Source organism: Onychostoma macrolepis, chromosome 05, assembly GCF_012432095.1.
Source record: "Onychostoma macrolepis isolate SWU-2019 chromosome 05, ASM1243209v1, whole genome shotgun sequence".
NCBI classification, from domain to species: Eukaryota; Metazoa; Chordata; class Actinopteri; order Cypriniformes; family Cyprinidae; genus Onychostoma; species Onychostoma macrolepis.
The window spans coordinates 23690053-23712530 of record NC_081159.1 but is presented as its reverse complement, the minus strand read 5'-3'; the positions used below and the strand labels follow the sequence as shown (position 1 = coordinate 23712530).

Here is a 22478-nt window from a genome sequence, read left to right as displayed (position 1 = left end):
GAAAAACACATTTCCCCTTTAATGACTGTATTTGGATAATCAGGTCTGTTCCCTTCCCTGCCAGCTTTTCTCTCTCTCTCTCTCTCTCTCTCTCTCTCTCTCTCGCGCACGCTCTCTGTCCTTCTCCTGCCTTCGGTTTTTCCTCTCCCCAAAATGGCATTGAGAACAGCTGGGTTAGCTTACCGCCAAGACAGAGAGGGCAAGGAGACCGAGTGGTTACCATCACCGCTGCTAAAAGGGAGGGAGGGGGCGTTGAGTCAGTAAAAATAATCACATTGCTCTGGAAAACTTTTGCTCTTACTTAAGAAACCCCTGCCGCTTCTCATAACATTAACTTGGCTGTTCTGCCGTGCACGCTTGCTACCACACACACACACACACACACACGTACACACGTTGACGGTCCATAAAATATCCCGACATAGGCGGAAGGAAAATCTTGTGACTTAGAGGCCTTGGGTAAAAGTTTCAGAGCTGCGTGGTATGTGCAGGCTTGTCACATTATGAAGAAAAATGGCAGGGTGTTGACAAGAGTACTTTTATCTTTGTGTATTTCATTAAACAAGACCTGACAGATTTCTATACCTTTCTGTGCCCTTTGGTTTTGAGTGTGAGGACTCGTATTTAACCTTTAATAGTAGTTCTATATATAGTGAAAGGGAGAAAAAGAGAATTGTACACCTTAGTTTTAACTCCGCCAAATTTCTTTCTGTCTGCCCGTTGTGTGTCAGAAGGCAGCTCAATACATGGTGTTTAATGGATTGGTTGACCTTTGGGTTTAACACATCGTTGTGTCATGCTCGCACCTAACATTGCCCGTTGGAAGTTTATAAATGATGTCATAAAGTCCACTTAAAGCCGGACTGCACATGACAGCAGTATTTAAACATTAGGACAATGTTATGCCAAGCTTGAGGCTGAGGGCAGCAGGTAAAATAAACAATTACAAAGCTCTCCATATTCCACATGTCCTCATAGTGGTGTTCACAAATTACAATATGCTAGTCATTTTATTCAAGAACATTATTCTGGATTAATGTAGCTAGTTGTTTGAATTATATGCTGATTATATATACTATTTATATATACTGACACTGAAGTGCACACAAAGCACAGAATGAACATAATGTCCAATCATGACATGAAATTAATCAAAATAATTACATAATGAAACTGAAAACATTCCCCAGCAGATGTCACTACATCATTCTGCAGAATCTATTATAGGGGTTGTTCAAAATATGACAGTTTGAATTTTTAATAGTATGTGTTCCTAGTATATTAGAGGCATTACATTTCAAAGATCCCATGAAATGGTTTGATGAAGGCAAGTTTTCCTGTGTTGATGTTTTCGTTGAAAACAGGAAGTTGGGCCGCTGGGACATATAATGGGATATCTTTTTTCTTTTCTTTTTTTTTACGTCACCGCCTTGAGCTATGATTCTTGCTATTCTCATTCTAGAGAGAGAGCATTATTTATTGGACAAAATTTGCATATTTCAATATTTTTTGGCCACTTGTTTCCCAGATGTGAAAAACCTTTAAATGTGTATATCTGCTAGAAGCACAGTACAGCATATGGTAACATTCGAAAGTTTGATTATATTTTTGTTGTTGTTGAAAGTTAAATAGATTCAGCAAGGATGCATTAAATTGATCAAGTTGCTCAAATTGACAGTAAACACTTTTACATTGTTTCAATTTAAATTCAAATTCAAATAAACGCGGTTCTTTGGAACTTTCCATTCATCAAAGAATCCTGAAATATTGTATCACAATTTCCAGAAATATTAAGCAGCGCGACTGTTTTCAACATAATAATAAAATATTTTTCTTGTTCACCAAATCAGTATATTAGAATGATTTATGAAGGATCATGCAACTCTGATGACTGGAGTAATGGCACCTAAAAATTCAGCTTTGCCATCACAGGAATAAATTTAACACATTATCATATTAATTCATTTTAAAATATATGAAAATAGAAAACTGTTATGAATATTAAATATTACTTTTACTGTGTTTTTGATCAAATAAATGCAGTTTTGATGACTTCTTTCAAAAAATTACTACTTTTTTTTTTTTCTTGCATATATGGTCTCAATGCTAATAAACATAAGACTAAAAGCACAAAAAACCCTCAGTTGAATACACTCTCTATCATATTATAGAGGAAGCATGACGTAACTGAAACATTTTCCTACACTGAGCAGGAAAAGGTCCTGTCACTCCGGGCATGACTCGGGATCAATCTTAACCCCTCCGTTCCGGTGCCAAGACACGATTTTTCATGCACACAACGTTCGTGACATCGGTGCCGCGCTCCCCCAGCGCGTTTGCAAATGGAATCCAGCTGTAGCGGTGGAATGCATTATTAGTGGTTAGCCATAATTGCAACACACTCGTTTGCCTGCGCTGTCAGGCTGTCGTCACACATGCACAGAGTTTCGCTAGACAAATGGGATGGCTAAGAGATCACTGGGTAGAGGTGCTCACCGCCACAATTTTTTGTTGTTGTTGCTGGCGTATGGAGCGGTATTTTGTGATGCGGTTGATGTGATTAAGAGTCCCGTGGAAAGTCCTCAATGGATTTTTTTAGTCATGAAGCAGCAGCAGTCGTGTGATTGATTGCTTTATGAGCTTGAGGAGTGTGTGTGAGAAAGAGAGTGGTCTGGTCTGTATCACCGTGACAAACAGTCATCAGAGTACTCATGCAGTAATTAACAGAGTGTAATGTATATGGAAGTTTGCAAAGGGAGAGAGAGAGAGTCTACATTAGGCTAACATAATCAAAGAGACAACAAGAAAGTAACAGGAGAGAAGCCAGGGGAAAAAGAGGGTGTAGGTGAAGAGAGACAAGAGACAAGATCTAAACAGAGAGAGACAGCCCAAGTAAAAGAGTTGGGGAGGGAGGGGTGAGCTAACGCTCTCCCTCTCTCTCATTCTTTTTCAGGTTGGGGCTGTCAGCCTCATGAGTTGCTGTGGACTTGGCGGCTAATTGAGGAGCAGCTCCACACCCTGTCGTCATTAATCACTGGGGCTGCCGGGCTGCCTGCCCGGGACACTGCTGTGATGGGCTGCAGCTCTCTCTCTCTCTCACTCACAGTCTTTCTCTCTTTAGTAGTTGACTGGACACATTGGGAATGGGGGGGTCGCACCCCCCCACCTCCATTCTAAGCCCAGTGGGACAGCAGAGAAAGGGAGAAAGAGATCAATCAAACAGGTGTAGCCCTGCTGAGAAGACACTGGTCAGGGACTAAATTAACTCCACACCCCCACCCACACATCCATCCAACTCCCCTCCCCTCCACAAGCAGGCGACAGAAACAGAGTGACTGCATATTGACTCAGCTGGAGCCCGGGAGACGAGGGAGAGAAAGATAAATGGCAGGGAGAGATTGATGAGGAGAAAGACGGAGAGAAGGATAGAGCAGGAATGTGATGAACGAGTGGGAACGGGGTGATGGCAGGATTAATCCTTCACCTTTGGATAAAATGTGAAAATTCCTCCTCTCCATTTAACCTTCCTGTACTTGCTTTAACTAATATTTTGTCTCTTTTTTCCCATTCTTCATCAAAGTACTGTTTACATGCTTGGAACATGGTATGTTATGCATTTTCTCATTTTTACAAAACAAATTGTTGACTAACTTCAGCGATTTCATATTATTTATTGAAGTTGCATTGCTTCACCACTAGGGGAGACGTAATCCATTTTATGAAGTTTTAATTCTCTTGGGTTGTGCCCAAATAGTCCGTAACTCCATTAAATAACTTCCTCTCTGAGTCTCACAGGAAGTTATTCAAGACCATTTCTAAAATAGACTCTTGGCACTTAACCTTACTTTTACATCTGTACTTCTCTTTATGTCAACAAAATGCAATACTACAGTTTAGATACTCTCCACTGCAGTTTTGGGTAATGCGAACTCAGAACCATAAAGCACACATGTTTATTCTCATCTCAGCTCTTCCTCCTTTAGTCTTGACCTCCTGGTTTGCCATAAGAGGAACCGTATGCTGTGTCCTTGCTGGATAGCCTGAGTTAACAGAGGCGGTGGAGTGATATATTCATTTAATGGCCCTGTCAAGTGACACCTGTGCTGCGTCCTCTCCTGTCTGAAGTGCTAATGAACTGAGAATCTGTGCGTACATGTGTGTGTGTGGTTCAGCTTAGCGCTTAAGAGCATTTCTACTCATCCTGTTTGAGGAAAATGGTTCTGAAGAAGAGTTTACACACTGGCCACTTCTGTTTGAGACATTAAGCCTGACATAGTCACGCAATCACATCAACAATATTGAATCTTGACCCTCTTTGTAGCACAGCATTAAGCAAGACTTTCTAAACCACAGGACACAACACACTCGGGTCAAACAATGGGGACTGCACTCCTGGGGGTCATGTCAAGCATTTGATAAATATTTCTCTATTAACAGCCTCCCATTGTCATCTTTTGCCCTTTGTGTAGCAAGGCAATCCATCAGAGTGCACTGGGAGTGAGTGCATGGCTCCCATGGGTTATTACCAGGCTATCATTGAGCTGTATTTAAGACCCAATACTCCCTTGTGCTGAGGCAGCTCTTTACACAATGCTGCAGAGGCACAAACAAGCAGCAGTGACTAACACTGCACTTTCACATTACGAGCAGAACAGTAAACAGACAGAGGACCTTATTTTGTGTTAATAGCTTGAACTAATAGGGAACAAAACTGTCAGTAGTGTAGAAAGCTAAAGTCAAAGATTAGTTGCTCAAGTGAAAGTGCAATTCTTTTTTAAATACCAACCCAAACAAAAAAATCTGTAAATGTTTAAATATGCATTTATTATAGGTATAATATATATGTAGCAGATATATATATATATATATATATATATATATATATATATATATATATATATATATATATATATATATATATTATAAGTTTTGAGATCAGTGTGTACACTTCTTCAAAATGTGACTGTTAACTATCTAACTTTTGCTCAAAATTGCATATGGGAAAGCATGCTTGTTATTAAGAGTGTAAGAAATGTATATGCAAGAGAAGCGAGGGACATCTATCAATGTAATCAAGTATCATTTATTACACAAAATAAGACTTTGTTAAATGGATAGCGCTGCCATCACAACATAGTACTCTTATTTGAATTCTTTTCCCCTCTCCACTTCCATCCCCAGCTTGCAGAGTCAGCTACAATAGAAAATATATCACATCTTTCCGTTTTATTCTTTGATCTGTACAAGTACAAAATTAACGCCAAATCATAAGGAACAAGGTAGCTATTGACCGAGTCATGCTCATCTGTTCTCCAGTAAAGAAAATGAGTTGCACAGATCTAACGCATGAAAGAAAGTGACATTAAAAGAAAGATTTTATGTCTGAGAGACAATGTCGTAGTCTGTTGTTGCAAACATTGCATTATTACAAAGTGTATGAAAGAAGCAACCATGTTCATACTGTGAAAATACTGCTCCTGTGTGAAAATGATAATGAATGAATATTGGCGGTAAATGTCCCATAGAAAACAAAAAGTCAAGCGCTCAAGTGAAAAATAAATACACACTTTTGGTAAATTGAAAAAAAAATGGATCAGATAAAATAAATTGGGTTCCGGCATTCTCATTCGCTCTTCACCTTAAAGTTCATATGGGTTCCCTAATATCCTAATTGAAATTTGGAATGACCATTATTTAAGCAACAGTCATCCAAAGCAGATGAGATTTTATTCCTCATTGCGAATATAACTATTCCATGTTTTTTGCTTCATTCTTTTTAGGGGAATCCTGCATGTTCCTGTGCTTTCCAGCGAGCTCATGCCAATATCTTTACACTGTCCAAAGTCTTTTAATCACTGGTACCCAAGAGCTGAAGCTGAGCCCAGTCTCTGGCTGTATAGAGCATAGGGAGAATAGTAGGGTGCTGTGGCTGGGAGAGAGTGCATAGGAAGGGATGGAGCTCCTGGCAAGTGTGCCTTTCCGTAGGGGTGATACCGTGCCAAACCTAGCCCTGGTGATCCACGCAGGGAGAGGGAACTGGGAAGGGCTCCTGGGCTGCTGGGAGGAGGCAGGTGGAGGTGGCAGGAAGCGGCAGAGGAGACAGATGAAGGGTAGCCGGAGAGCAGCTTCCCATCCACACCTGGCAGAGCTGTGTGCGTACGCAAATGGGCCAAGAGTTCCTCTGAGGTGGAGAAGCGTTTGTCACACGGGCCACCCACTGAGACCCAGTTACAGGCATGAGGGTGCGTTTCATTGGGCAGCATGAAACCGTAAGTATACAGAGGATGGGACAGAGAAGAGGTGGCGCTAGAGGACAGAGAACTGGGGTGGAGGGAGTGGAGGTGATGGGTGGGATACATAAGAGGGAAGCCAGTCTTTAGGGCAGATGATGGATCATGAACGCAGGAAGAGCAGTTGCTGCCCCCGAGATGGGGTGCATTGGGGTAGGTGAGGCAGTATGGGTCCCTGCACAACCCTTGCATGAAAGAGGGAGGCGAGGCCCCTGTGAGAGGACTGGAGCTGGGATGCTTTCCTGGAACACCCATCCCAGCACCAACTAAACTAGATTTAGCGTGATCCAGCCCAGGCACAAACTGAGAAGGATAGCCAGTATAGGCCCGACAATGGAGCCGTGGTAGCCCATGGTGGAGGATGGGAGGGGAAACACCGAGTGGCCCGGTTTGAAGGGAGACACTGGGGCGATGTGGCCTGCTCCCAGGCTGGGCTGAGGGGGTTGGGTGTCAGACTTACTGTCAGGTTGAGGACTGCTGGAGGAGCTGGCATTGCTGGAGTTCGCACTAGCACGTGCGTGACTGGAGTTGGCGATTTGTGCAATGTCCAGGCTTCCAGATTTACTGTGGTCTGAATCTTTTTTCCCATTGCGATCGCCACCGCTGCTGCTGTCATTCCCTGGGTCTGAACCCGCAGCTTTGGAGTCCATGTGGGAGGTTTGTAGATGCGTTGGTTTCTGCGATACGGGAGACTGAGACTGCCGGTGCGTGTGCGACTGTCCTGATGTCTGCTGAGAAGGAGAGCTGGCCCGTGGAGAGGGAGCATGAGGAGGTAAAGAGGGGCACGTCACAGCTGCAGAACCGCTATTTGGCACTCTGAACCCCGCTTTATCTGCTGAGCTGTTGATCCCAGTGCCATCCTTCCGGCATTCTGATCCAGTTTTAGAGTAAGGCTTAAAGCTGGACTTGTCATCTAGGTTCTGATGCTCCGCAGGCTTCAGGCTGGAGCTGTTGGAGCGGCTGTCCTTGTCTCCATGGCTGCTGGAGGAGAGGGATCCCAGTTTGGAGGAGGGAGGAGGATCTGGTTTACCAATCTGTGAGCAGGTCTGGGCCAGCAATGCTAGGGGACTCTTTTTAGCATCCAGCTATGGGGACAAAAAAGACATTTTCGGTTAACTCTATAGTTTTCTTCTCATGGACTGACAGAAATGACCAATTCAAAACCTATTCTAGGGAATGTGCTGAACAATTTCAACATTGCTCATATTTCTTCACAAAATATTAGGACCATTCTGTTAATATTTAGATTAGGTTTGAAACTGTGTGACATCATCCTAAAATGCGAATTGAGATGTTTTCGTGGTATAGTCACATTTTAAATATATTAGGTGGAATAAATTGCTTTGAAATCGTTTTTGCGGCACCTAAACACACAAAGTACGCTGTGCAGTGTTTTATTTAATAAACAGTCGTACACTGCACAGTGTAGGCTACTTTATGAACATCTATTGCTTTATTTAAATGTAAGATAAGCTGGTAGATAAACAGAGGCTTTAAAAATTTAAGTACCAGAAAAACACGTCAGTAGCGATCAGGAAATGTGAAACCTTAAAATGCTGCCAGATAGTGGAGCACGGCCTCATCCAGATCCGGGCTATCCATTCAAATCGGCGCTGAATCGCAATCTTGACGAATTCCGAATTAAAGAATTAATTCGAGGAGCCCGAGATAAACTCTAATACTGAGAAACGATATAAAACGTAACAAACGCGCACGAAACATCTATTAACACCCTTTCACTCAGTAGAAACGCAAAAACTCGAACAACCGAGTAGCTTTTCTGAGTGAAAATATTGTTATTTGTTTTATTAGAATGAAGTGAGAAACAGATGCAATAGAAAGGGTAACTCGTACCTCGATGCTCACTGGCGCGGAGCTGAGCGGCTGGAGATACTCTGGGTGAAGTATGTGACTTGTGTGAGCGGTCAACATTTTGAGAATCCGTATAGGCAGCCTTTTTTCCTGACGGGCGGGATCACGGTACGGCAGTGAGGCGATCGAGTCGGTTTGGGGTCTTAAACAGGTGGGCGAACTATCGTTGTTAATAAAACGACTTTTAAGGGTCTGCTGGTTCCGTGAACTGACTGCAAATCCAAGAGGCAGTTCGCTCATCTGGATCGGGGCGGATCAGAGACCTGTCGAGGGCAGCGACGGGGCGGGTGTCCTTCAGTTTTCATTTAGAGATATCCAGTGTTTTCAAAAAAGAGCCAAACGACATTATATCCTCTTCTACTGGCAGTTAAATATCCCGTTGAAACATCAGCTCTGTGTGTAGTCCAGAGAAAGAGAGCTGTTATAGTCTCTATGAAGAACGTACACTCCGTCTCCACATCGTTCCGTCGCCGAATCAGTGTTGCCTTGAACCCCAAAGCGATCGCGAGTCCTTTACGCGCAAACGACGACTTGTAAGAAAAATAAGAGAAGTCTTGTATACTTGTCGTAAAATAAAAAGAAAGAAACTACGCAACAGAACTACTGGGAAATATGGTGTCAAATAATGGCATTCCTTTGGTCCGTGCGCGCTCCGGTGTGTGCTCCACAGCCTCCGTACGCATATACACTCTGGTCGTGAAGATCTGAGGGAGAACTTCAAAGCGCTCCGCCGCCGTCCAATCGCCTGCATCTGCATTAATAATAAGTGGGTAGGCACAACAGAGGCGGAGACTGTCCTCCTCGCTCCTGACCCGCTGGCCAAGTGCTTGCTCGTTGTGTGTCAAAACATGCAAAGACTCTGACATGCCGTTTTACCATTTATTTTATTACTTATCTAGTTTTGTTAATAGTGGATATTTTTATAGTTAATTTTTAATCACCAGTAATTTAGTATGACTTGAATTAAGAGTAGCTTATTTTGTATTTAGGCTACTATTTATTACAATAGTAACTTTAATTAGAGTAGACTTTACACTAGTAATTAATTCCTTGCTACTAGTCACTTCAAGTAGGCTATCTTTCTTATTCTGTTCTGTGTTAATGTAAAAGTGGCCATTTTTGCCACTGAATTCTTTGGATCTGTGGTGATGTTGGCTCATTTATAAATATTTTTGAGTAAATATGTAAACTGCTACTAAGCTTGAATTTACATTAGTAAGTATTGGAATAGTCACTATTGGATTAGTCATTTTAAATATGAGTAATGCATTCTAGTTAGTTTTAAAGAATAAATATTGAAACACCTTGTGAACAAAGATATTATAGATTCATCACTAGTTGACAGTTTTTCAAACATCGCTACTAGTTATTAATAAGTAAACTAATTCAGATGTATTTATACATGTCGTTCAAAATGACATTCATACTACTATAATTTGTCTTTGCATGAGGTCCAAACGTTATATTAATAATATAAAATAAATAAAAGAGTATAAAATAAAGAGTATTTCACACTTATACACAAAATTATAATTTAATGCTGCCAATGCTAGTTTTACCGTATTTAACTGTAATAATAGAGCATTGTGTTAAAAGGAAAAGCTGAGAATGTGGTAGCAGTTTCTTTTTTAGGTCAAACAAGTCAAATGGTATTGAGCAATACATTCATACATAATAACAGCACATGCCTGTGTGTGCGCCTCCAGTTCTGGAATGTTAATAACTTTATTACATTATCCCATGTTACTTTGCCATTGAAGTAATTTAGCTAACTTAATTATGCAATGAATTGGCTTAATCATTGAAAAATGAAGCCTGACAGAGGCTATTACAGGGAGACTGTGCTAATTCGTGTCTAAGTAACTTTGAAGTTCAGTATATTTAATGGCTTTGATTGTTCGTAAGTGCTTATACCCAGTATTATTGAACCTCAGACATTGGACCGAGTTGTATTACATTATTTTGGCAAGCGTGTTTGTGAAGCAATCTTGCATGTATAGACAAAATTGTTTGTGACTTCTGTATGCAATCAAATATGATATGATAGCTTGCATATGTCTGTGTGTGAATTTATTTAATTTGATTTAGCTGTCATGTATTGATAATGCATTGTCCTTAGGATGAGCCATTTTTCAAACTGACAGCATAAAAGTTGCCCCCATTTGCACAGTGCTGTAAACATATGGACGGGAGAGAATATTTATGTTTCTCTGAATGGCAGTACCTGTCAGGTGAGTCAGAGAGATGAGAAAGGCCTGATCTTTGGAGCTGTTCTCGGGGTTAAAAACAAAGAGCACCTGGGAAGCTTCTTGAAAGGTGATGTTGCCTGCCTTAGTGTAATAAAAATGACAAAAAGACAGAATGCATGAACTGTTGACCTAGGGAGAGGAGGAGCCACAGGCAAACATGTGTTTGCAGGGCTTTGTCTCGCGTATCTGGGTGGCAGAGGTGAATATTCATTTAATAATGGTGTGCAGGGAGGAATGAAAGCCTCGGGACACTGCATTTCAGAGGCAGAAATAGTTTTAAGTTTGTCAGCAACCTGTCATTTTAGATCCCACATACAGCACACACACAAACAGCCTCCCACACTTTCACAAGTACCTACAGACAATCAAAGGTGACTGGAGTGGCAAAGTATTAAACCGCTCTCAATCATACATAACAGTTATTTCTGTCTTGCAAATCTAAGCTGTTAAATTAATTAAACTGTCACTCTGTCTCACAACACAAAGATCCATCTCAAAATATAGTGTTTGTTAGGTTTTAAACCCACGTTGTCTTATTTATTCAGGAACTACACATTGTCGAGTCAACGTACAGGCGCATCTGCCATTGTTAAACAAGGATCTCTTTACCCGCGGCGTCTAAAGCCATTTAACGTTCTGCACGTGTGTGTGTGTGTGTGTGCGCATGTGTGTTGAGAGATAGCAGCGATGGTTGTATGAAGTCACCTCTCCTTCTGTCAACAGCCCTGCTGTTTGCTTTGTCATTATTAGTGTCATCCATCACTTGCCACCTATACAGGAGTCTGTAATGCCTGTGCAAATCTGAAAAACTACAGAAACATTCAAATTCAGATGCACTCAGGGTTAAGTGATATGATGCGATCGCTTCCTTTGAACAGATCAGTTGTCTTTGCCCCACACAAACAGATACTTCAGGTTATGACAGGTGTGGTCTAACCTGTCAACGAGAGTATTAATGCGGGTAGACGTTTTTTTCCCCTTCTTTTACAGTCGATCCATCCCTGTTGCCACTCTGTAAAGTTTGGTCGAGATGTCTGGAATGTTTCCGTTTGTCTAGAAATGATGTTTCTAGTCAGAAACCCAGAATCACAGGGTGTAACCATTGTTGTATTCTTAGGACTGCAAAGAAAATGAAGGATCGCTGCCTTCTTGAAAATGCGGAAAAACCCTAAAACCTCAAATCTTAGAATTCCAATGGTTTAGAATTAAGATGGATTGCCTTACAAAAACATTTTCAGGATAAGTGAGTTTGGCAGGGGGCAAAGGTGTGGGTGGAATGGAGGGAGTTTAAAGGCACCCTAGAGGAGGAGGAAGGGAAAATAAAATAAAAAAAGAGAAAGAGAGTGAGAGAAAGAACTGAGGGCGGGCTGGAACAACGGGGAACAGCTCCTTTCAAGTCTGGCCTTGAAGTGGGCTGCTAACAGCTGTTTTGACGTATAAATGACGGATGGTCATTTCCTGTTGTGGATTTTAAGGGGCAGGCCTCCCCTTTAAGAGGCCTGTCTGACCAATCCCTGTTAAGCCCGAAGGCGTTCGCCTATGCATGACTGTATCAAAGCACGGGGCTTTACCATAACTTTGACTAAACAAAGGGGTAAAAGCAGAGGCTAGACATCCTGCTTGACCGTAGCCCACTCACATCCCTCACTGTTTCTTGTGAGAGGTCAGAACAGATTACTGAAGTGCAGAAAACCTACTGCAATTTTATAGCAGGCCATCATTCATGTTAATGCGAAACAGCAAAGGATATGTAACATGGAGAACATAGGAAAAAGAAAAGATTAAAGTACAAAAATAAAAACAATCATTTAATTAAAACTAAAATACCTTGTTTTGTCTGCTAAAAAAACTGGTGTTATATTTTTATACTTGACTGGCACAGAACAGTTTGTCACTCTTTGGTGCAGACTGAGAGACGGCAAAACCAAACAAACAAAAAGGATGCAAATCACTTGCATTTAATTACCTGTGACTGATTTATGAGGTGAGTGGTCTGAAAAGGGAGCCCAGAGGCAGGGAGTCTGCTGCTCATGCCTGCTCTGTTCTCCAGAAATAATAATCCTGTGAAAAAAGAGGGACAGGACAGCTTTATGGAGTGTAGCTGACATGTGAGACCAACCCTGGAGAACTGTAAAACGTAGCACTCTCTTTCTCTCTTTGCTTTCACAAACCTCACAATCCTTCGGAGTGATTGTGAGATTTTTAGGATCAGATATTTAAAAGTGCACTGTTCCACTGTGAAACTTGGTGGAGTATTTCTAAGAGTAATGTTTGTGCATGTGAAAGAGATGATCGAGAGAGCTTATCAAACGAGGAACGTATCACGAAAGGAGCCAAATAAAGAGCCGAGAATGAAGATTTATTTAGTTCGGCGTGAATAGTGCACACAACATACACGCAGGGGGAACAACTGGCACAAAAGGCTCTTCCCAGAATCCTCGGAGAATGGGAGCTTCTCAGGTTGATTTAATGACTCATCTCTGTGTTTTGGTATAATCAGACTTGAACATCTTGAGTCTCTCTGATCCAAAGATGTGAGTGATGGTGTGATGACAGGATAAATATTTGTGTGAAACCACATGCACATGTGACGGAATGGAATATCGTACAATAAGATGGATGAACTTGACTAGAGTAATAGTTATATACCCAGTAAAAGCTTATTTCCATTTTTTTCATGATATCGGTGATGTTGAGCGCTCTCACAGGCTTAATGGCTCATCTCTCTTGTCGCCTCTGTGATCAAGGGCCTGGCAGATCTACTCATCTTCCTGTCTCACTGATTATCTCTGAGTGATTATGTACATGCCCTACAGTTAATGACAGATCTTTATTTAGCTTTCAAACATGTCATGTGCACCAAAACACACACACACACACACACACACAATGAACTTAAATGCACCCTTCTTGCTCAAACAAAAGGTCCCATTGTCCTCCACATGGTGAAGTTATCAGGAGGGGTGGGAGAACTACCCGGCTACACACAGCAGAGCCACAAATCAGATTGCTCTATATTGTTGTGTGAAATCTAAGCAGACATCAAAAGGTGTTTTTTATCTGTTGCTGGCCCAGAAAACGCTAGCATGGAGCAACAGTCACTCCATTCATGAGGCTCATGACACGTTCCATTTTAGTAATGCATGGGGCAAATGAAATCTCTCTGTTCCTCAGGCGAGTCTGATTCACTTTTTAGAGTTCACAAGTTCCACGCTCATTCCCACATTTCATTTCTGAGTCATACTCGCTGGCGCGCAAAGAAATAATTAACTTTGTCACACAAAACAGACGTCAAAGTAAAAGATGATACTGACCTAGCCTGTGTTAGTCTTGTCAATCAGATCACAGTTGACTGGCAAGGCTCAAGCACTTGCCAGTTGATCTCTAAGCAGGTTATGTCATTGTGTCGCACATAATGAAAAGATGTAAACTTGCTGCCTGAACAATAACAACTCAACAGCCCGGTTCTTGGCGGCTTGTAAAAAGTGCAGTAAAAACACAGATGTTTTCCTTCATCACCTCCCTGGAGTCCTCCATCAATTCTGAAAATAAGATTACATCATATATTCATATACTGACAAGTACATGATGGTGCATTTTCTTCATTACAGAAGGCATTCTTTTTTCCCCCCACAATTTACTAATAGCTGTTAGAATAAAATACAGGAGATCACATCATTCACCATAACACATTTTTTTTCATCGCTATTTAATTAAAATATATTACTATATGATTTTTGGTCATTTCTTTCGCTTTATAACAATTTTGAAAGCATTATAAATGTTAATATTATTAAAAAAAATATATATATATATATATATATATATATATATATATATATATATATATATATATATATATATATATATATATATATATATATATATATATATATATATATATATATATATATATATATATATATATATATATATATATATTCTATTATTACGCTTTGGCACCAGATAGAGCACTGTTTCTGTCTTTTAGACCCGTCGTACCATAATCTGTATTCTTGTTTGTATTGCTGTATTATATTTAATAATACAGGATTAGAATGAATTTATGGAGTGAGATTTAAAGGTGTGTGGAAAAACTCTGGCAGAGTGTCAGCTGTCAGTCATCACGGCCCGCGGTATGGAGGAGTGCCCTGTCGGTCACAGTGACTTTGATGTGATGAGAGATGGAGGCGCTCAATTAAAAGCCTATCAGCGTGTAAGTAAATCAACACCTATCAGCCTTGTCACTTCAAACAAACGTTTATTATACTGCTCCACCCACCTCATTAATCTCGCACTGTTCGCCTGTCAAGACGAGGTCACAACCGAGGAACGCATAAGACAAACTGAATAAGGAAATGGATCTCAAAACATTTGGTCTAACTCAAATGCGAGCTCACTTGAGAAACAGGATATTATGATTATGTAGTCATAATTATATATTATAGTTTTAACATTGCAACTGTATAATGGTTTTTAATTTAAAAATAAAAGAGAATTAGTTTACTTTTGTTCTAAAAATTGCTCTGGCATTTTCTATCCGGTTCCTAAATAAAATGCTCTAATAAATGATGAGAAATATAGCAGAGGAAGAAGTGAACTTCCTCACTGTATAAGATGATAAAGTCATTTGTGCATACTCATTTCAGATGCTATGTTAAGGGTAAGCTAACAATAGCTTACTCTTGCAGTATCGCTAAAACTCTTTCCCCTTCCTCTTTCACTGTCTTTTTGTGCGACACTAAATTGCACATAGTAAAGAGCCAAATCGGCATCAGATGATGTTGTGCTAAAATTGTCACTGCCTCACTGAATTCTTTTGCCATTTCGTTTAGACACGATTCCTCTGGTTTTCCATGATTCGTTTGATTTTGTTTCTCTGTGGAGAGCAAACTCAGGTTCATTCGCATTTTACTTTTCTGGTCCTGTCTGGATTTGTCTCCCGTGCCCAATGACCTGGCCAAGTTTGAGCCTTATAAAAGGTTATTAGTTGCCAAGAGAGAGAGCGCACAAGCTTCTTCCACAAAGCCTGCCAGAAGGTTACACTGCCTGCGTGCTATAAATTACCCTCGACAGGCCGCTAGAACCGGGGAGCTGGAGGAGAGGAAGAGGGGAGGGAAGAGGGTGAAGAAGTGGGTGCAGTTTTCTTTTCGGTCCCCACTTGATGAATGAGCCTCAGAACAAGGCAGAGAATACATCATATCACCTTTAATAGGTACACATTTCCACCACCATAACTCAGCGTTTAAAAATAGAGAAAAGCGATGAAATACGGTGCCGTATATTCCGGCCATGACACTTTTACGAGTCCTCCCTGCAGTATAAAGGCATTGATTGCTATTTCAAAGTGCCGTGTCAGGCCCAATACTGAGTACAACCAGCTGCTACACCGAGAGAGTGAGAGGTGGGGAAAGAGAGAGAGAATGAGTTATGACTGCTGAGATTTGGGTGATCTTTTCAGAGAGTCATCCGTAGCTGTAAATTTACAGTGTTTGTGCTCGGTGTTATTGAAACCAAACCCAGAGCTGCCTGTCAGTCATCCATTCTCGGAGCTGCTGGAGAGCATTCCTCTCCTGACAGAAACAGTCCCTCAGCGAAAGGTGAAGGAGAGCACAAATTACACATGAAACGACAAAAGACTGGCGTTCGTGCTCTCTCTGTCTTCGTTTATGTCTCCCCCGCCTTTTCTCTCTCTTTTTCTGTCTGTCTTCGCACTCGCCTGTCTGAAGACTTGGAGACTTAGAGAGTATGTGTCTAAATTAAATGCTTGTGACTTTACCCTACATGCCTTTGTACTCATTTTTAGGACCTTAAAGAGATAGTTCACTCAAAAATGGATATTCTGGTATCATTTACTCACCCTCATGTCATTCCAAACCTGTATGACTTTCTGTATTTTATTTATTTATTTTTATTGATATCACTGATATGCAGTATTGTTTTGTGTTCCAAAGAAAAAAGTCATACATCTTTAAATGGCATGATAGTGGGCAAATTCTGGTTCTTTTTGGAACTTTTTTATTAATTTATATAGTAAAGAGCAATAATAAAGTGTGCAACCAGTAACACTTCTCACAAGGGCAAAAGGAGGTCATGAAAAAAATGGTGGAGAACTATGAAATGGGTGAGTCTTTTCAAGTGAAAATAAATAGTTTTTGTAACTAGTTTTGTTTTTGTTTTTATTATCTAGTAATGAAACAAGTAAATATTGAGTGAGTCGTTGAATCATTCCATTAATTCAATGAGATTTTGTTTAGTTGTCTAATGTTTTTTCTTCAAAATTATGAGAGAACCACAACATCCATTTAAAAAAAAAAAAAAAAAAAAAAAGTCTTGATTTATCCAGAATGGTGCAGCTCTATTTTGCACACAAACAGCTCTTAATCGAGTCCAGTTTTTTTGTTTCAGCAGCAATTAAATGTTTTGCGAAAAGAGACACAGAATAAACATGTTTTATTTCTAAACATTTGACTTTGAATCAAAAAGCAGAATCAGAATCGGAATTTAAAAAATTCAAACAATGTGTTTAAGATATGCATTTTATCAAATGTATGCATTCCCTAGGAATCAAACCCATGATCTTGGTGTTGCTAGCGCTGTGCTCTACCGTCAGGAATGCCGGTTGAAATGTTTTAACCAGATGCTGGTAGCCATTTTGTTCCGTTCACCTCAGTAGCTTCCCTTCCTGTCTTTATTTTAGAACTTGTAAAAGGCGTTTGACCTTCGTATGCTTAAAAAACTTGAGGTTTACAATATATGACCCCTCTTCCTTCCACAAACAGAGCTAAAGCTATCATTTGAGTCCATTACCATTTGTTAAACATGAGGGTCTTAACTGGCTCGTATTAAAGCAGTGATGAGAAAGACAGGATGCCTGTAATGTTATTCAGCAGTCTCCCTGCCCTTGCTTTTTATTACCTATGATATTTATACACTGTTTTAACCTCTGACTCTTTCCAGTGTGCTCCGTAGTCTGTGCGAGCCTGTCAGATACATGCGGGGTGAATGTCTTCTGTTTCCAGCCCCTCTCCCTATAGTCTATTAAAATCTGCTCTGGACTTCTGCCATAGGCACATCATTTATCTCAGCGCTGGCCAAGAAGAATTATTGTTGTGTAAATCTCAAAGCCTTTTAGGAGATCAAAGTTCCAAAATATAAATCACATTTCTCTGTAGATGTAAAACGCACACATGCTCTTGCACACATGCGGCGGGGGAAAAACGCACATTCGCCTTCCCCGTGTGTGGATACGAGGGAGGTTCTCCACCCAAATCTCTTCCCACAGGGTAGAGCGAAGACGGCCTATCCTCCTCCTTATCTCCCCTTCTTTCCTCTGTTCCACTCCTCCACCAATTCCCTCTTTTCTTTTTTCCACAGAGGATGCACTTAATCCTTTTCTCTTTGTTAACTTTAGCTTTTTTCGTTCTTTTTTTGAAGTCTCTATCCATATTTTCACCTACACCTACACCCCCATTCTTCTTCAATTTAAGGGAAAAATATTTTAACCTGATTTAAATCACGATGGAATATGATTGATTTCACTATCATACATGGTTTTTTTTGTAGGCTAGGGCTCACTTGGTGGAAACAGGAAAGCTTAAAGGGATAGTTCACACAAAAATGAAAATTCTGTCATGTACTGACACCCAAGTCTGTAAACTCTATTTCTTCTGCTGAGCACAAAAGATTATATTTTTAAGAATTTGTTTGTCACAGTGAATTTGTAGTGTTATTTACATGTTATTATAATCTTTATTACTATTTTTAATTGCATTTTATATTTTAAGTTTTTGTTTTAATTTCAGTTTATTTTAGTACATAAAACATCTTCTGTTAGTTGTCAAGGCAATATTTTTTCAAGGCAAGTATAATTTTGGATAATAGTTGTTATTTCTGAATGTCTTTTAATAGTTTCAGTTTTAGCTTTAGTTAACAATAACAACAAATTTTTTCATACAGTGAAAATCAGTAGGGTCCAAAACAACATTGGACACCATTGTCTTTTTTATTGTGGAAAAACAACAACAACAAAGAAACAGAGAGAAGGAGAGGCATCTTAAAAATATCTTCTTTTGTGTTTAACAGAAGAAAGCAAGCAGCAACTGTTTTGGAATGACATGAGGATTAGTAAATGATGACGGTTTTTATTTCTGTGTGAACTGTCCCTTTAATCGAATTCTGTTGTATGAGCTACAACAGGAATGCTGTCTGTTAGATCATTTAGCATTGTGTCACTATGATCAGTTGATGTCCCATCTAGGTGTAATGCCATCATAAATCTTTTCTGATCCATCTTAGATATATGGCTGCCATCTAAAAAGCAAATATCTTATTTGAATACAAAAAATATATTTTTTTGTCCTACACATTGCTCACCCTCTGTGGTAGGATGTTTTGTTTTTATATATAAAATATGATGAGAATTTTTGAGTGGCATGTTAAAATAATCTCACTTCGGTGACAGGGCCTATATGGCGGCATTATTTTGACATCTCTTGTCTCTGCGATGAGTGTGTTTGCGTGTGGCAGCGTTCTGATATGTGTTGATCTCAGTCTGCAGGCAGATTCTATCTACAAACACGGCTCGCATGTGGGAAGACTAAATGAAAAAAGGGGTTTGCCATTAAACTGCCAGGGATTATATACTGTGCGCTCTGTGATGTGCCAGCAAAACAGATTTGGTGGCATTGATTTGACAGAGAAAAGAGTGACAGAGAGAAGAGAGGGATTGGGGTGAGTGAGGGGTGGAGGGTTGATGGAAGGAGCATTTTTTTGGAGTTTCCTTTTTTTTTTTATCCTCTCAGACACTTTGTCATTGTGTACTCTGTGCTTAGAAGTAAGAAAGTAAATATCCTGGATTGACTGCGGCTGTCAGGACGGGTAATTTGCTGCATGTGTGGATTTAGTGAGATTTAAGTTACGTCTGTCTGGAGAAGTTCTCTCGGTCTTTGAGTGAATGCTTTAGATCAGAATGGATGATAGGAGGAGCCTGTGGAAGACAAGATAATGTCTGTGAGGAAGGACAGATCATATCCATGCACAGCAACTGCCAGTGGAAACTTTTCTAGTGAATAAAACCTCACCGTGTGTTTCTTGTCCAAGCTGTGCAACTTGGAACCTCTACGCTCTCCATAATGTGGATCGAATTATATGCGTTCACTGGAAATATGCCATTCATATGGGGCTCATGATATTTTGATGGCATAGAGGGTTTTACAAAAAAACCTGGAGATGAATGACACTCCGTGTTTGTGCAATAAAAGAAACCTTCTCGTAAGCGCTGACTCAAAGCCAAATACAGTGACCGCAGCTTACTAGGTGGTATAGAATTTTACAGAGCCATAACAGCTTCATATCCGTTTCCTCACAGAGGTGGGATGTTATGTGTGAAGCAACCTTGAGTAACACCATTCTCCCCTTTAATGTTCTCTTGAAGCCAACTGTAGCATTGTGACAAAGTTTACACCTCATTGACAGGCTAATATCCTCATCCTGACACAGTGGGCGGCCGTCTATGGGAGTTTTAAAGGAAGCTGCTAAATGGGACGCCTTTGCTCATCAAAGTCAGCACACACATTTATAAAGCTGTGAATCCCAGCACTCCAGACCTTTGAAGAGAAGGTGTGGGTTTATAGTGGACAGCTGTTTCTCTAAAGAGCAGGAGCTGGCACTGCAGGGAGGTGAGGTATGTGCTGTTCGTGGGATCACGTGTCCGCTGTGTGCGCGCGCGCGTGTGACGAAGAGCTGACGTTGATGTGTTAGATTAATGTGTGAACTCAGGGGGCAGAGGGCTATGGCATGAGTCAGTGTGAGTTTTTCACCAGTCTATGCGAATGGGGTCAGGAGAGTGAGAGGTACAAAATGGAATAAATGTGTCAAAGGGCTTTGAAAATAAATCACAACCTCCAAAAGTGACCCTACTTCAGCTCATCTGGACTCCAGACGATCAATATTATCTGGAAAAAGGGAAACTCATGCAGGCACTGAAAGTTGCAGGAACTGTGGTTCACCTTGGGCTTCACTTTTGAGTGACAGCACAGCTTCTCCCATGATTAGAACGTTTTATTAATCAGTATTTTTGTCTTAAAAAATGTAAACATTGTTGAAACAAGTTACTTGATTTTCTTTTTTTAATGAGTAAAATATTTCAAATTTAATTAGATTTATTTGATTATTTAAAAAAAATTGTTTTTGCATAAACATTTACAACTTCCACAACACCAAGCCTAAAAAAAACCCCGTAAAAAATAAATTAATTTTAGACCTGACTTGTTTAAAATATGACAAATATCAACTCTCAGTGTCTCTTCCTGACCTCTGTTGTGTTTTTGAAGCTGTTCATTATTACAGTTAGGTAATTTTGACTTTTTGATTAGAGCTACTTTAAGTTTTTTGTTACTTGTATAAGATATGACATGTTTTCAGAGAATATGTGTCAGGTTGTTTATTATTCTTTTATTCATAAAACAATTTATAAGAATAAACAATTTGACTGAATAACAAGAATAGTTATATTCTCTGAAAACAAGCTGTTTTGTTCTCATGTAAATTTATCTTGTTTAAGAATGTTTACTGGAACTAGGCAGAAAAGGCTGGGGTTTTTTTGGGTTTTTGTAATGTACCAAGATGATAAGCCAGTGTACTTTACAAAGCTCTAAAAACATATACTGTTTAATTTTTATTTTAGGTTTTTACAGACTGAAGGGTATGGAAGCCTGTTTCCACCACTGAATAATAATAAAAAAAAAGGTATTTTTTATCTCACAATTCTGACAATTGCCAATCCCAATTTTCTCACAATTGTGAGTTTATATCTTGCAATTCTGACTTTTTTTTTCTCAGAATTGTGAGAAATGAAGTCAGAATTGTGTGATATAAACTCGCAATTCTGAGACCATATCAGTCTTTTTTTCTCCTCAGAACTGGACTTTATAATTCACAATTCTGAGAAAAAAAGTTAGAATCGCAAGATACAAACTTATATAATTAGAAGAAAATAATTATTTCTCGAAATTGCGAATTTATATCCTGCAATTCTGACTTTATATCTTACAATTCTGACTTTATAATTCACAATTGTGAGTTTATATCTCACAATTCTGAGAAGAAAAGTGAGAATTGCGAGTTAATATGATGCAAATCTGAGATGTTAACTCGCAATTGCGAAAAAAAAGTCAGAATTAACTTTTTTTATTTTTTATTTAGTGGCAGAAATGAGCTTCCATAGAAGGGAGCTGAAAATTAGTGGAATGGAAAATGGAAGATGGCATAATAGAATCAAACCTGCATTTCTCACATGAGCACCACGTGCTAACCACTAGGCTAGACTTGTTGTTGACGTCTGAAAACTATAGTTTTTTTGGCAAATCATTCTTTACTTTGCCTTACAGGGTAACATGTGATGCTACAAGAGTGAAAGAATAAATATCACATTTGTCCCACTTAACATGCCACATATCAGCAAAGAGATTCAATTCTCTCTCGCTCTCTTTTTCTCTCGTTCTCTTTTTCTTTGCAAGGTGTCAGCCTTCAGTTGTGAGAAGGAGAGAACAAAAGACATGGAGGATGAAGTAAAGAAAGTTAACGTTCCCCTGTCCAATCCTTACCCTTAGGGCACAAGTCTCCTCTATTCTCTCAGCCTTTTATTTATCGTTCCCTCTTCTCCACGGACTGAAATGATACACTCTCCTTTTTCTTTCCTCTCATTTCTCCCCAGTCTAAAATTCATCTGTTTGAGCTGCCGGATCGAGTCTCGTGTGCATGTGTCTTTGCCATTGCGGTCGACAGAGGTCCTCAAGTTTCATGGGGGCCCGCCGGTCCCCCACGGGCGACAGCATGATGTCAGCAGCCATGTCCTGAGCGCTTGTGTCAGTGACTGTCTATCATCCCGAGCCCATCAATGTGCCGTGGCAGCCATTCGTCACTTTGAGTTACCGCGCTTACTGTCGCCGCTCACAGCACAAACACTGACACTCAGGTTTCGCCTTTGACTATCACCATGGTGATCCTGAAAAACACAATACACGTTATGCAACGGCAAAGAGATCAGATACGCAGCTTAGGTCTA

General features: G+C 40.0%; 1 protein-coding gene and 1 long non-coding RNA gene across 2 annotated transcripts in view; one reads left to right on the top strand and one right to left on the bottom strand.

The window, feature by feature from the left end:
- LOC131541459 (uncharacterized) overlaps positions 1–22478 on the top strand; it is a 67875-nt gene that overhangs the window by 9252 nt on the left and 36145 nt on the right. The gene's annotated exons all lie outside the window — the stretch shown is intronic.
- znf703 (zinc finger protein 703) lies at positions 5064–8875 on the bottom strand. The gene is given in 3 exon segments (XM_058777211.1): positions 5064–6620; positions 6623–7375; positions 8145–8875. Coding segments are annotated over 3 exon segments (1779 nt in total). The 5' UTR covers positions 8403–8875; the 3' UTR covers positions 5064–5852.